The sequence below is a fragment of the Crocodylus porosus genome, unplaced genomic scaffold, assembly GCF_001723895.1.
Source record: "Crocodylus porosus isolate Cpor-Errol unplaced genomic scaffold, CroPor_comp1, whole genome shotgun sequence".
Classification (NCBI taxonomy): Eukaryota; Metazoa; Chordata; order Crocodylia; family Crocodylidae; genus Crocodylus; species Crocodylus porosus.
In genome coordinates this window covers 75,685,034-75,700,076 of record NW_017728943.1, presented here as the reverse complement: position 1 = coordinate 75,700,076, position 15,043 = coordinate 75,685,034, and the positions used below count along the sequence as shown (strand labels likewise).

Genomic DNA, 15,043 nt, shown 5'->3' with positions numbered 1-15,043 from the left:
ATACTAGCTTCCACGGTTCTGCTTATATGCCCAAACAGTACATCAACAAAGAAAGTGCAAGTTTTCTACCATATGCCTATCTGAAGCACACTGCATCTTGCTCAATTACAAATTCATCAATGGATCCTGCAGCAAACATGGTAATAAATCTAGCTTTCTGTATTTCTAAGACAGATCCCTAAGAGACCTCAAACTTGCCTTTAAGAAGTTTTCCTCAGCATTAGAGGAATACAGTCTGATCCAAGGTTATAGTGTCCTTTGGGCTACAAATTGTACAGAATTTAGAAACCGGAGACCATGTCTACCTTGGGAAAAAGCTGCTTTCTTCGACACAGTTAGCTTGCAAACTAGACTGAACACCCCACTTAAAAACAATGTAGACATTTTTGATGCGTTGTAAGGCACCCAAGTCATCACAATTTAAAAATAAACCAAAAAACAAACATAAGATGCAGTCCTTTAAAATAATTTAGCAATACTTCCCCCTCCCAGAAGATGACAAATTTACCTTTGTATAAATCAGGGCTAAATGCATGCCTTTTGATGGAAAACCAACTTGTTTCTCTGCAGCTGTCAGGCTTATGCCCCGAGCTTTGCCTCTCTGCTCATGCATCCATAGCCTATTTTTTCTTCTAAAGCCCACAATTTTCCTAGTCTACATATGGCCAGAAGTCCTTTGCCTTGAAGGGCAAGAGCAGTGAATTTTTCTGATCTTGTTAGTTAAATCAAATTGAAAAACTCTTCAATGCTCCTTAAGATGCAACCTAATACATTTTAACCCACCAGCTACAACAACAGAGCCTCCTAACATAACTTGGACTTGTTAATTTGTTTCTTAATGAAGGACAGGAGGCTTTTCAGTTATATTGAAAAAAGGCATAAAACTATAATCGCACACAACAATTGCATCAGTGGTGTTAAAACAGGAGGCACAATTTGGGATCTTTGCACTAAAAAATGCAGTAACATGAACTTGTTGTAGATAAAGTGTAGTATTTCCTGCTTTAATGCATGTCACATAAGCTCCTGGTCTATAGCCAGGCATCAATTTTAGGAGGTCCTACCCAAATTTAAAAGGACTGCCCTTTTTTGGAAAGCTATCAGCGTATTCTGTCAATTGCATAGAACACTTCGTCTTTCTGAACACAGGACTCATGAACATCAAGTTTTTGTGAATTCTGCAATCTGTGTCTGCGCCTGTTTCTCATACTCTTTAACATGTTCTTCTCTGACACATACTGGACAGGCTGGACTTAAGGAAAAACTTCTTTACTATCCGGGTCCCCAGGGCCTGGAATAAATTCCCCCTAGAGGTGGTGGAGGCACCTACTCTGGATTCCTTTAAGAAACACTTGGGTGCCTATCTTGCTGGGATCATTTGACCACAGCTGACCTGATGATTTTGTGAGGTCCCTACCAGCCCTAATCTCTAATGTCTATGAAATACTTCGTGCTTTTTTAACCTGAGGGCTTCAACATTATCCTCCGTTAATTTAGATGGATGGGTTTTTGGTTTTTTTACCCAAAAAACTACAACAAGGCAGTTTGATGTATTTCACATACTTCATCAAAATCTTATTTTAATGGCGTGTGTGGATATATACAGTCTGTCAAACAAACGCATTTAAATCAGCGCAAATCAAAGCCTAATTCTGCAAGTCAGCCTCTGCTGCTTAGGGCCAAGGCAGTTCAAGCTAGCATTTCCGGAGTTGCCAACTCTTCGGGTTCGACTGCAAGACTTGGGGGGGTGTTGGAAAATCCCAGTGGCTGGAAGTTATCCATTTTGGGGAATCTTCTCTTTTGTTCTGTTTAATAAAAAAAACCCCTAATAATAATAATAATCATCCTCATAATAATAAAAATGAAAGTTAATAATCATGAAGATGAAGTTAAGTGTTTATCCCTCCTGATTACAGAGAAAACCTGGAAAGTGGGAATGGAGGCCGCAGAAAAAACAGAAGGCAAGCAATCAAGAACATTTCTCCTCGTTATCAGCGGTCATAATTGGTAAGTCACATCTCTCTATCGCGGGGGTGGGCACTAACCTGACCAGGTCGGTCATGCAGGACCCCACCACCACCACTTGCGCCATGGCGGGCCGCTGCCCCGTGACCCTTGACCCCCACCCGCCGCGGGTTCTGCCTGCAGGTCCTCCAGCCGGCTTGGGGTGCCCGCTTACGTGCCTGAACATCCCGCCACGCCGCTCTCCCGAGCTGCCCCTTGAGAGGGCCCCTCTCTGCGCCCGTCATTCAGCCTGCGCCCGCCCAACCGGCAGAAAAGGTGGCCCTCTCAGGCACGTCACAGACACCTAAATCTCCATGAGGCCCCCCTCCCGTGGGCTCGGGAGCAGCCTTCGGGATGAGGGTGGGTCTGCGCCTGCGCGCTAGCGTGTGACCGCGGCCGTTGCTAAGGGGCCGGCGCACGCTCCCCCCCCCGCGACCGTAGGTACCCGGAGCCGCGGCGGGAGGGGGCGGGGGAGTAGAGTCCCCGCCGGGCCGGGACGCATGCGCGCTGGGTGTCTTCTTTCAACAAGGGGAGAGGGGGGTTGATGGGGGAGCGTCCCCCTCCTTCTCTCCCCCCACGTGACCCGTCTTTGGGAACCTCACGCATGGTTGTGGGTGCTGCGGCCCCGCCTGCTCTCTCCTGCAGGGATGTCTTGGCCCAGGACGGTGGTGATGCAGGAGTGCGGAGAGCCCTGTGGGCTGGGTGGGGACTGGGCCAGCATGCGGAGTGGCTCCTCGGCTGCACCCTGGTCCCCTGCTGGATGTGGCCTGCAGACCTCGCCTATATCATGCTTCCCTGTATGGGGCCAGAAAGTTGAGCACAGCTGGCCTAGGAGATGCCTAGGCCTGTTATTGTGTATTATCTGTAGTGTGCTTGTCGCTGTGGAGCAGGACTGCTGGGGTGCTGTGGCCTGCAAGCAGCTCAGCATGAAAGCCTCTGCTCCGAGGAGCTGGTAGTTTGGTGAAAAGCTGTGCCCTGACCGCTTGGCACATCAGGCTGCACAAGCCCATCTTAAGGGGCCATTTCCAAATGAACGTGTGTTGAGGGAAACAGGCACCAGCTACAGGCCTCTCTTCAAATGGGAAGGTGTGAAGCATCATTCTGGTCCTGGGCGCTTTGGCTAAGATCAGGATGCAGTAGTATTGAGCCCTTTGGATTGGTGCTACTCACTTGTGTGTTAGCAGCAGCAGCATCCCATTTTATTGCAGCTCCTGTGCTCCTTGGAGCCTGGGCAAATTGGCACAGCAGCTCTGGTTTGGGGACTGGCAGTGAGTAACATGTTTTCTCCTTGGGATATTGTGAAGGAGTGTGTGCGGCAGTAACACTAGCCTGACCCGTTCCAGTTATCAGAAAAGACATCTGCTACATGCTGTGGACTTCAGTTCAGATAGGTGAGGCAGAAGGCCCTCAGAATGAAGGACGCAAACACAAATGGTAAAGAGGAGTAAACAGAATTAATATAGACTTGGGGTTAGATAGTAAACCGTGAAGTATTTCAGGGTAATCCCTCTTGCTCATTTAGAAGTGCTTCCTACAGGATGTTTACTTGTGGATTAATTTATATAATTCTTATAATGTTGCCACACAGGTGGGAAAGGGTACACTTTCTATTTGGACACCTCCTACTGCTTGAAGCAGCTAAAAGTTTCATACTTAGTAAGGGAAGCATGCGGTACACCCCTTTGCTACTAATGGCAGATTAAGAGGATTCAAATTTTGATTTACTTTTTCCTCAAAGTATTTAGTTCTGAACAGTGAAACTTGGCTTGCTCTTGGGTTGCTTTCATTTCTCTGGTTCCTCTGGATTACTCAGTATTCTAGAGGAGGGGTGTCAGACTCATTTGGCCTCCAAGGCTGGGTCCCAACTAAAGGACTTTCTATAGGCTCGATCTGGCTTTCATGGCTTATTGTGGGCTGGATTTGCACCAACATCCAGCAGAGGAATGAGTGGCCATGTTGGCTCAGGGAGCTGTGGGAGTTAATGCAGCCATTTCTTCCCACTACCGCTGATATGTAGCAGTGCACCAGTACACTGGTCCATATCGTACCAGCACTGATAAAATGGAAATTGACATTATTGGCAATTGACTTTTTTTGGCTGATGTGGCCGATTAATGTCGCCGATAAATACTGTGTGCATAGGCTCAGCAGCAGCATGCACATGGCCAGGAATGCAGCCTGGCAGTCTGACCAGTAAGTCTCTAGGGACGGAAGGGGCATGGGGAGGCCAGATCAAGGCCCCCACAGGGTGAGAGGGAAGGTGGGGTGGGGTATGGGACAGACCTCCAGGCAGGTCGTCTGGGGTGTGTGGGGAACAGACGGTGGCTTCTGCTGCTTCATGCAAGGCTGGGGGGGTGGCATGTGCCGCTGGATTTGTGCACGGGGTGAGGGCAGACTGCCCACTCAGGGCTGGGGTGGTGCTGAGCTCTTCCTGGCAAGGAGGTTAGGCTAGGGCTGCACTTAGGTGAGTGATGATCCTGGGGAGGGTGGGCTATAGTCACCCCAAAACTTGCTGTAGTCCCCTCCACAAACTACCCCTTCCTCATGCTGCTGCCTGCCTAACCCCAACCCCCCCAGCCAGGAAGAGCCTGGTGCCACACCTAGCACCAGCCCACAGTGGCATCCTGCCCTTGCTGTGCATGCAGAACTGGGGGGCATATGCCCCCCATGCCTCCCTCAGGAGCTGCCCACACCCCCCAGATGAGTGCCCCATCCTGCCCTGGCTGTGCAGCCCCACTCCCTCCCTCACCATGGGGGCCTTGATCTGCACCCCATCCAACAGACTTACTGGCTGGACGCTGCTCTCCAAGCTGCTGGACTGTATTGGCCAATACTGCTCGTTAATAATCAGCTGTCTGTATGGGCACAAAAAACCTTTATCAGTGCACCCCTACTGAAATGCATGCTCGGTGGGGCTCTTTACCCTGGATTTTGACAGAAGGACTTACCGCTTCTCATTCCCCCTGAATTCCTGGACCTTCCAGGAGCCCTGAGGGCCAGATGACATGGCTCTGTAGACTGGATCTGGCCTGTGGGTTACATGTTTGACACCCCTGGTCTAGTGTTTTATTTTGAATGCTACAGGATGGAGAAGAGAGAGGAATATTTCAGTGAGAATTAAAGTAATTAATGAACCAAGTGTTGTTTTACTTTGTAAAACCCCTTTGTTAACAAAATCTGGTGTTGGTAAATGTATAGGTCCTGTAAATGTGCATAACAACTGGCTTAATATATACTTGCTTGTAGTGATAGATGAGAAAAATTGGTAGGAACTGTATGTGCTTCTGACACTGTCCTTATATTTAAAAAATGGATTGGAGGCAAGAGACCTGATCCCACAATTTCTTGTGGAGAGTTTGTAGGTTCAGCTTTGAGACGCTGAACGTGTCTATGTTCTATCAAAAAAGAAAACGCTGTTTTACCTGAAGAGACAATTTGGAAGATAATTACTATTTCCTCATATTTTACTTCAGGTTCTTTCTGCACATCTTTCAAAGGCTTCCTGGAGATCCATCTTTTGAGAGTTTATCTTTGCTGAGAAGAAAATAGTCAGTTTATTAGGACATAGATATTTGATACTTCATCTTTTGGATATGCCATGAACAATAGTATATTGGAAAGCTTATGATTTAGATACAAAGGGTCACTTTAACAGTCTCTTGATTGCCATGAGACACTAGATCTTTGCTTGAATAGTGTGTGTCAAAAAACAGGAGCCATATTACCACTTTCAAAGATTTGCTCATAATACTTTAATGTGATTAGCAAATTTCATGCTAATGAAAGCCAATCAGATGCTTCATACTGTTAACAATTACAGGCAATTATCAGTTTGTAGGAAGTAGCCATTAGTCACCTGCTAGTGCTTGTAATTAGGATTTGATTCAAATTGTTGAGTGTTAAAACAAGAGAGAAAGCATTACGTTTGACGGTTTCTGATGCATTGAGTGATTTGCTTTCTTTCTGGAACACTTGATAATAGCCAGGTATCCTAGAAATCTGTTTCCATGCAAAGAGGTGGAATTTGCCTTTTTACAGAGAATCTTTAGAATCACCAGGGGGGAAAAAAAACCTTCCTGAAAACAAAATGCTGGGTCCCCAGTGGTGCCCAGCTGGTCCCATTTCCTGCCCCCTTCCATTACCTTGACTGCAAGTCTGGAATCTTGGGGCTCCCCTTCTCTCGTCTGGCTTTAACTTGTGCCCACCTCAGGGAGGTGGGGAGCTGTGGTATGCTGCTATGGGGAGGTGATGATGAGCTCAGAACATGCCATGTAGCAGTGGGTGCGGGTGTCTGCTTAGTGTGTGGCTTGAGGGCTCATGGCTCCCACTAATGCAGCTCCCACAGTGCATGGCCCTCATTGGTATAGACCCTGCTGGTGCAGTACATGGGGAATGTAGCCCCTGGCTGCTTAGAAGCTGGGCAGTTGCAGCATACCTCATCATGGCATGCTGCACAATCCTAAAGCATGAGCCTTTAGAGGTGACTCTTAACTTGAGATGTTTAGCAAATTGCTGCATTCTTAGGAGTTGGGATGGTTCCTTCCTGGTAGGGGCAGGATATTTAGCAAAAGCAGAGGCCAAAGCAAGACTTTCATTATCGTCTTCAGATTCAGGGAGCAACTCTTCTGATCCAATCTGACTGTCACTGCTATTAATGTAGAAACAAAAGACTTTATTATTCCATCATTCTCTATTGACGCTCCGTGTGTGTGTGTGTGTATGCCAGTTTATATTACATTCTTGATCATTTGAGTTCATCATTTGTTTGAATTAATGGTTACCTAACACATCAGATTTGCTCATCTTTGCAGAAATGGTAACATAATGCTTTCTTTGATTCATGCAGATGGCATGGGAGTTTCATTGGGTCAGTAAGGTAAAAGTGCAGACAGGCCTTCATATTTTCTTTCTTTTTTTTTTTTTTTTTTGCAGGCAGCGCTTAGACTCATAGAAAAGGACAAATTATGTCTCCTGAAGTTGCCTTGAATAGAATTTCTCCTGCCCTCTCGCCTTTCATATCCAGTGTGGTCAGGAACGGGAAAGTAGGATTGGATGCTACTAATTGTTTACGTATTACAGATTTGAAATCTGGGTAAGTATTTGAACTCCGTTTCCAAGGAACAGTCTTTGGAGATATGTAACGTCTTTATTTAAGAGTGTTCATTTTACTGTTCCTATTTGTATTTTAAATGTTCCCAATATATTTGCAGCAGGGAGGTTAACCAGAATGTTTTCTTTTGTGCTTGACTACACTTCTTTAGTGCTTGAGATTTTAAATTTGTTTAGCTGTTGCTAATAGCTGTTTTGCTGGGGAAAAAAAAAGTTCAGGAGTTGCTTTGGTAATGCTGTGTTTTGGAAAAGAGCCTAGAGTTTTGAAGATTTTGTCTCCTTGTTTATCCTTTGCTTATTTTCTCAATATGAAGTGGATCTTGCATACTTTGGACTAATGGAGCTTGCCTGTGGGGGAAAAAAAGGCATACATTGCTGTAATGGGAAAAGAATAGATCTCTTTCATTCTGATTTGTTTCAAGGAACCAATAGGTACATTCATTACTTATACCAAAAGTCCTATCTTAACTGGTGTATTTTTATTCGGTAACTCTAATGCAAAATGAATAAGTACTGTTGAGACTAAGAACTAGAACCAGGACTTTCCTCTTCCTCCTCCTGCATAAATACGTTCCTCACTGGGCTCTATAGTCAGGCTCCTTTTTGGTTGTGCGTTCACTTGCTCTCGCTCACCCTCTTTGGCCCCAAAATCTTGCATGGCTTTTTTGGCAGTGGCCCAGCTTCAGCAAGAAGGATTGAGAGTAGCCTCCCTACTCTAAGATTAACCAATACTCTGGTGAGTAAGTCACACTTTGAAATGTGGGGTTTGAATCCCAGTCAGGGTAAGGAGAGTATAGAACCCAGATTTCCTATTTTCTGGGCAAGTCCTCTTACCTCTAGCTTTTTATATGAAATTTGGGGAGTATCACCATCGCTGCTTGTTTTTGTGGGAGTGGCCATGACTGCTGTGCTTTGTGCCAAAATCAATTCTCTCATTTTGCATTATATGTGTGCTGAGTAAACCTACAGGATTGGGCCTGTAGAATACCTAGTGGTGGGGACCCTTTGTGAATCTTACACCTATGGCCTTTTGAGACTGCTGAGCCAAGCAAAACAGATAGAAAGAGGTTTATACAAAACCATATGGCAAGAAGTTGCTTGACTTTCAGGTATGAATTATATTGCATGTAAAATATAAGTTCTCTTTTTTTCTTCTTAACTGGTACTTTTTGAATAATGTCTCTTGAAAGGAAAACTGGTTTGTTTGTAAGTGTACTTCCTCTAGAGTAGGGGTGGGCAATTATTTTGGCTGAAGGGCCACTTAATGACTTTGTTGTGTTTTAAAGGTCCACATGAGTTTTGGTGTCCTCTCAATGGCTGCATTTTTTCCCATCCCTGTCTAGAGCTGTAGCATGCCCTGATCCCCATCCCTGACTGGGAACCTGCTGGCCCCATCCACAGCACAGACAATGCATAAGTGCTGATATGGAGAGGGCACAACTCCCTGCTGCTGATGCTTACAGGCACTGGGTCTGTCTAGGCTGCAGCCCCATGCTCTGTGTCTCACAGTTGGCATAGAAGTTGGGTCCAGGTTCTTAATACTTGTGTTCCATTTTTTTTCGTGGACCACAGCCTGCTGTTTCATAATATGTCTTAGTTGTGAGGTTGGAACTTGTCTTTGGGTTGGTGCTGAAACTGAATTGAAGTGATCCAAGATTCATCTGTTTACCTGAGTCATCTGAAAGGCCTAGGTATATGAACACATTTCCAAGACAGCCACAAAATAAGGGGGAAATGAAGGGGACAGGGGAAGAGATCATCACTTCATGAGGTCTGGATGAAGAATGTTTTGTATCTGAAAGCTTATCCAAGTCTTGCCCAACCACGCAGTTGGTCTTATAAAACATATCACCTCAAAAAATCCTTGTCTTGCATAATTCTTGCACTGGTTGAACTGTTATAGCTCTGTACTTTTATATCCTGCTCCTGTTGTAGTCATATAACCAAGTAAATAAAATATGGAGGCCATATGTAGTATATATCATATTATCTGTGATGTAGGTCAGTGGAAAATTATCCTCCTAATAGTTTTTTAGCAGTCAATTGGTATTTCACCATTTCTACCTGTTTAGATTTCTCCATTGAGGTCAGGACCACAGACTGGTATTGTTCTCTTTACAATTATTTAAGAATTTAAATAGGAATGTACATATAACAGTGGTGTTCTTTCTGGAGAAGATCCTGGCAATATGCAAGTTCACTTTAAAGCTTTAATGGGATGTTAATGACTTGGTTCCTGAACCACAGTAATGTTTTATTATTTTTTGCATTCTGTTTGCAAAACTCAATATGTTTTGGCATTTCCTTTGTCATTCGGGTATTTCCCTTTTTAATGTAAATGCAAATTTCACAATTCCAAGTATTTCATGGAATCATTTTTGAATGTACTGTGTAAGAGGGGAATAAAGACTCTCTTATTATAGTAGTGTTTCCCTTGATTTCTGGCAGTGATTCATTTGAATTTAAAAGTTCTGCTCCAGATATTGGAGAAACATGCATTTCTTCATTCACTTTTAACATACATTTGATTTGCCATCAAGTCTGGCAGGCTTGATGACTTTTGTTGTTGTACAAACGAATATTCTAAGATGTATTTTAAAATGGTTGTCTGCATATCTGGGTGAAATTTGATGGCCCCTGAGATGGCTAATGGGATATGGAGCTGTTTGCTGCAGGGCTGAATAGGCTGTAGGCTTTTACTAGATTTTTTGTGCAGAGTAAGTTGGAATTTTTCCCTGTTTCTAATAGAAATGTGTCCACATTACAGTAATAAAGCAAATTGAACTCCAGTGTGATTGCAGGTGGTTCCCTTGTCAACCTCAGCACAAAAGCCACACATGTAATGGACACAGAGGCTGCAGCTCCTTTGAAGAAAAGCTCTGCCTCTTTCTGTGCTGTTCTGTGGAGTTAGAGTGCAGCTTCTGACTCTCATTCTTGACCGTTCACTTTTAGAATATGTGAACAAAAGGTGGGGGAAGGAACATGTGTATAATTTTCAGCATTATAAATCCAACTGCTAATAGTTTGTAAATATTCCCTGGAAAGGTGTTAATGTTTGAAAGGAGGGCTGGAAGTAACAGCTTTGAAAGAAAAAAAAAAAAGACAGAGTGCTTGCTTGCCAGCTCATAAAAGATGAGTGTTCATAACATTTTAAAGGAGGGAAAGAGGGGGGAAAACAATTAGGGCAGTAACATGAATGAGTAACAGGCATCACTATGTCAGCTTGACTACTAATTTTTCTTTCAATTGGAGCTCACCTTAAACACTTGTCTGACTTACGGTTTATTATCTTTAAGTTGAATGAGCGAGCGACTTCCTTTAACTTTGCAAACGTTGAATGCTGTTTTGACCAAATGCACTTTTTAGTAAGAATGAGGAAACTTGGTACTTGGTAGTCATTTGGTACTTGGTTATAGAGAACTTGATATGATGGTCATAAATCTATCTGCTAGATGCGCTTATTTTTTACTGTAAACAAAGAAGACGGTTATTTAAAAATATACATATATTTATATAGAATGTGTATATATGATATAAGAATATCTTTGTTTACAATAAGAAAGAAGTGTATCTAGCAGGTAGATATATATTTTAGTCATCTACATGTGAACTTATTGAGCACTTTTAAAAACCAGAACCTATATTAACAGATCAGAGATTTCTGCCAAGTACTTCCAGCTACCATGACTCATGCTTACCTTTTATCTGAATTGTGTAGCATTATGAAGAGCTCCTGTCATTGAAGGGGTCTGTTTAGGGAGCTTATCGGGGACAGGCTATCAGGCCCTAAAAATCAGCAATCTGAAGCAGCCAAATATACAACATGAATGTTGGGCATTAGTTAATTAGATACAAATGGATAAGTTGCCAATATAAGCTGTGAATCTTGAGTGTTTGAACCTCTGGAGTTTTTGACAAGAGGCTGAAAATGAAAATTCACCATGTGTCTCAATTACCTTGTAAACATTAGTGGGTAGAAGAGAAATGGATTTGTCTGCCTGCGCTGTTGTTTAGGTGAATTCCTTTTCCAAATCTGTGCAGTGAGTTATAGTCTAGAATGCATATTGCTGACTTTTACCTGAATTCCAGGAAAAAAGCATTATATTAAATGGTTGTTTGGTGGAGTTCTTTGTTTTATATGAAACTGAGGTAAAAGAAGGTAACTTCTATTTTGTGCCTCAGGTTAGACAAATTAATCAATTCATGCAATTAGAAATTTCGAAAGAAGGTGAGATAATATCAGAATCTTTACCCTGAAGGGCTGATATTCATGTATACAACACTGCTTAAGACCTGATTCTGCTACCCCTATGTCATGCCCAGCTGAGCTGAGACACTTGTGTAGCAAGGTACTGTTAGTGAGGATGAAAGAATCAAGCTATGAATTTAAAAAAACAAAACAAAACTGACAACAGGCAAATCTGGACAGAAGTGTTTTTTTATTAGACAGATATTTTAGAGATTTAGGTAAACTTGTCCAAAGCTTGTTAGAAGGAAAAAATCAATTTTCTAGGTACTCTTCATTCTGTCATTGAGAGGAGCCAAACCCTGCTTAAGGTCCCCCCCCCCCCACCTCCTGGAATGTCTCAGTGAATCATTTCCAATGATATTTGGTTAAAAAAAAAGAATCTTCCATCAGTTATCTTTCCTAAATTCTCTATGTTCCTTTGGATTACCAGCTGTGGTGCTCATCTTGCTGTGATGGAATGGAATCTGTTCTTCTGAGGATATGGTGATGCTGTACTGTGGAAATACCTGTGCTCATTTTAAATGAGGTGGTTTGGATACCTGAAACAGCTTAACTGTTGGCAGAGTGGTACTTCTTTAGATATACTTTGCGTCTCGCATATGACATTGCACTGTGCATTATAGATAGATATAACCTGACACTGATATAGGTTTCTAGAAAAAGGGAACGTACAACAAATGCATTTCAGCATGTACATTAAAAACAGAAAAAAGTGGGGGCTGCATCAGGAAGAGAATATGAGATAAATAAATGTTGTAGGACTTCTTTTACAGTGTCATTAAATAGTCCTATGATACAAATATGTTTACCTAGGCTTTTGTATGTGGTCTTAGTTTGTGTGATATGTTTTTCTAAAGCTAACTGCTTTCTTGATGGTGGTTTTTCAATAAAAAAGTTTTAGGGTTTGAAATAATTTGTTATGGAAAAAGAAGTTGGGAGGGGTGGCTGCTACACTGAGTTTTGGTAGTAAACTCATTGGTGAAGATCAGATTAATGATTGCATAACTTTTGAAATATTGTTTGAATAGGGTCTGTTGATAAACTTCATTAAAAGGATCTAAAACTACAGGTGATAGACTGCTACTTCATAGTGGATGAAGAATGCTTCTCTTTTAGTCTAATGTAAAAGTGATAACATCCATGGTCTGTTGGTTTTTCTCAGAATTTTGAGTACACATTTGTGAAAAGTAGTAGCACATGTGCTTCTACTACTTTTTAATGATTAAGCATTTGTAAACAACACCAATCATGAAAATGTGACGCACCAACTTGAGTTCTGTTTTATTTGCGGTAGAATTTTTTTACTGTGGAAGAGGGAAAGTGAACCAAAGCTTTATCAGCTCCAGAGAAGGCTGTTCCCATGGGTTCCAAGGATTTGAGGCTGTGGTTCTGGGGGAACAAAACAGGATGGGGAGAGAGTGGGATCAAGGTTGTGTCCTTCTTGAAACTTCATCCCCTGCTGAATTTACAAAACAGGAATATAATAATGATAACCAAATGATGTCATTTCTGGGGAGCTTTTTCCTTACTTTAGAGCATGTTAATTCATTTTATAATTTAGCCTGTCTGTATATTTTTTTTTTTCTTTAATTTCTTTTCCTCAAACTATTGCTATTCCCACTAATTTTAGGGGCATATTAACTTTTTGTATATGTACATAAATAAGCAGTATTATGGGGAGTTATAAATAGACACACAATGATTTGTCACCGTTGCAAAGGACCAAACTCCTCTTTCATATAATGTTAGAGGAAATGCAGACTACCTCAGGAAAGCTTTTCTTTGCTGATGACAAATTATTATTGTTATTTATTGGTATCACAACAGTTTAGAACATCACTGATGTTATTCAGTAAATCTTCATTTATCAGTAAGAAAGACTAATGCTATTGAATTTACTGTTTTATTAATGACAGGAATCGGAGTACTGTTGCTTCGAGTAAAATGACATTAAAGTATGTGCTAGGTGAAAGCAGCTTACAGTAATTTTATATTCAATTTAAATTTAACACACGATTTGTGTATGATGCTTTGCTTGTGTGTGTGTGTGTTTGTTTTGCAAGGGTTAGTGTGCATATTTTGTATAGTATTTCACCCTCTCTTATTGAATACAATTAACCGCATGTGAACAGGCAAGTTAAGTATTTATAGCAGGACAGTAATCATTAGTAGATAAAAATCATGTGAGGTATGTATTAAAGTGGTCTTTCAGAATGATACCAGCAGGAGCTGGTAATTTAAGAATTATTGGGTCCTGGGTAGAGGTGCACTGATAGAAATTTTGGGGGCTGATATTGATAGCCGATATTTAAGGAGGCATATCGGCTGATACCAGTCCAATTTTCTGATATAGCTGCCTCCAGTTGGTCGGTCCATTGTGGTGGAAGGGGTGTGGGGGAGGTAGATTGATGCCTGCCCCTGTCCCCTCCCTCACCGTGAGGGGCACTGTTGAGGTGGGGCAGGAGGGGCAAAGCTGTGGCAGGGGAGGCGGCTCCCGCCACTGCCTGTACCCTGGGAGGGCATGAGGGGGTAGCAGGAGGGGCTCTGAGCCCAGCCCCTGCCAAGGAGAGCCCTGTGCAGTCCCAGCTGTAACCTGCTTGGCCCCACCCTGCCCTGCCTCATGCAGATCCAGGGGGCACCCCCCATGCCCTGCTGGGGTGCAGGCAGCGGTGGGAGCCACACCTACCCCACCCAGGCAGAGCCTACCCCTGTTCCTGCCCCTGCCCCTGCCCCTTCCCTCAGCATGGGGAGAGATGATTTGCCCCCCTGCCCCTCCCCTTCTACCACAATGGACTGACCATCTGGAGGCAGCCCTACATGCTGCTGGCTCTGCTGCTGGCTGCCTGAGTGCTGTGCTGCTGCTGCACGCAGCACAAGCTTGTATTGGCCAAATTATGGCCCCATTGGGCTGATATCTGATAGAGAAAATCTTCTTTATCTCGGTACTGATCCAATATCGAACTGTTGTATTGGTACATCTCTAGTCCTGGGCCCAAAAGAGCATGATGTGCAAAGGTGAGTGCCTGGTCCACCACCTATGATAGAAAATTGCCAATATTAGCTATGTAACCAAATATGTAAAAGGCACAAATACAGCGGGGGGAAAAAACCCTTGTAGGATTGGACTGGCATTGCACCCTTCCCTCTGTGGCAGTGATGGCATAGGTCCTTCAACAAGTACCAGGGTGCTGCTGGTTCTGCCTGCTCTGACTGAGCTGTGCCTACAGAAAAACAGCAAGGATATTAGCTTCCAGATCCATAAAACTCTGGGCCTGGCCCCTGCTGGCCCATTCATTAATCCACTTCTATGTCAGTTTACCTAAATGTTGGGGGTTTTTTTCCCCAGTCATGTCAAGACAGAAATACTGGTAGAATTATGGTATAAATTCTCAGCCACGTGTAACAGATTTGTTTGGCAGTCAGAAATATGATCTGGCTTACCTCAGTTACTCTCAGTGCTGTTCTAGTAGCAGCCTTGAAACTCACTAGATTTTTGCCAATTTTCAAGGATGTTATGAGAGACAACAGGAATAGTATAAGCCAGGGGTGGACAAAATACTGCCCAGGGACTGGATCCAGCCTGCCAGGCAATTCCATCTGGCCCATGGGGCCCTTCCATAAGCCCTCTAAACCCTGGCCCTCGCTGCCCCTCTGCAAGCCAGTATCTCCTTGTAGAAAGTG

The 15,043-nt window shown here is 43.2% G+C and overlaps 2 protein-coding genes across 5 annotated transcripts in view; one reads left to right on the top strand and one right to left on the bottom strand.

The window, feature by feature from the left end:
• RBKS (ribokinase) overlaps window positions 1-2,212 on the bottom strand; it is a 92,707-nt gene extending 90,495 nt beyond the window's left edge. For 2 of the 4 annotated variants that reach the window (XM_019549600.1, XM_019549603.1), the window contains exon 1: window positions 2,127-2,206. In XM_019549600.1, coding sequence (XP_019405145.1) covers window positions 2,127-2,191 — 65 coding nt within the window. In that variant the 5' untranslated portion in view covers window positions 2,192-2,206. The other 2 variants (XM_019549604.1, XM_019549601.1) reach the window with 2 other exon arrangements.
• A 132-nt stretch (window positions 2,213-2,344) lies between these two features.
• BRE (brain and reproductive organ-expressed (TNFRSF1A modulator)) overlaps window positions 2,345-15,043 on the top strand; it is a 288,488-nt gene continuing 275,789 nt past the window's right edge. Inside the window, exons 1-2 of the mRNA XM_019549599.1 lie at window positions 2,345-2,445; window positions 6,937-7,096. Of these exons, the coding sequence (XP_019405144.1) occupies window positions 6,969-7,096 (128 nt within the window). The 5' untranslated portion in view covers window positions 2,345-2,445; window positions 6,937-6,968. The remainder of the gene's footprint in view (window positions 2,446-6,936; window positions 7,097-15,043) is intronic.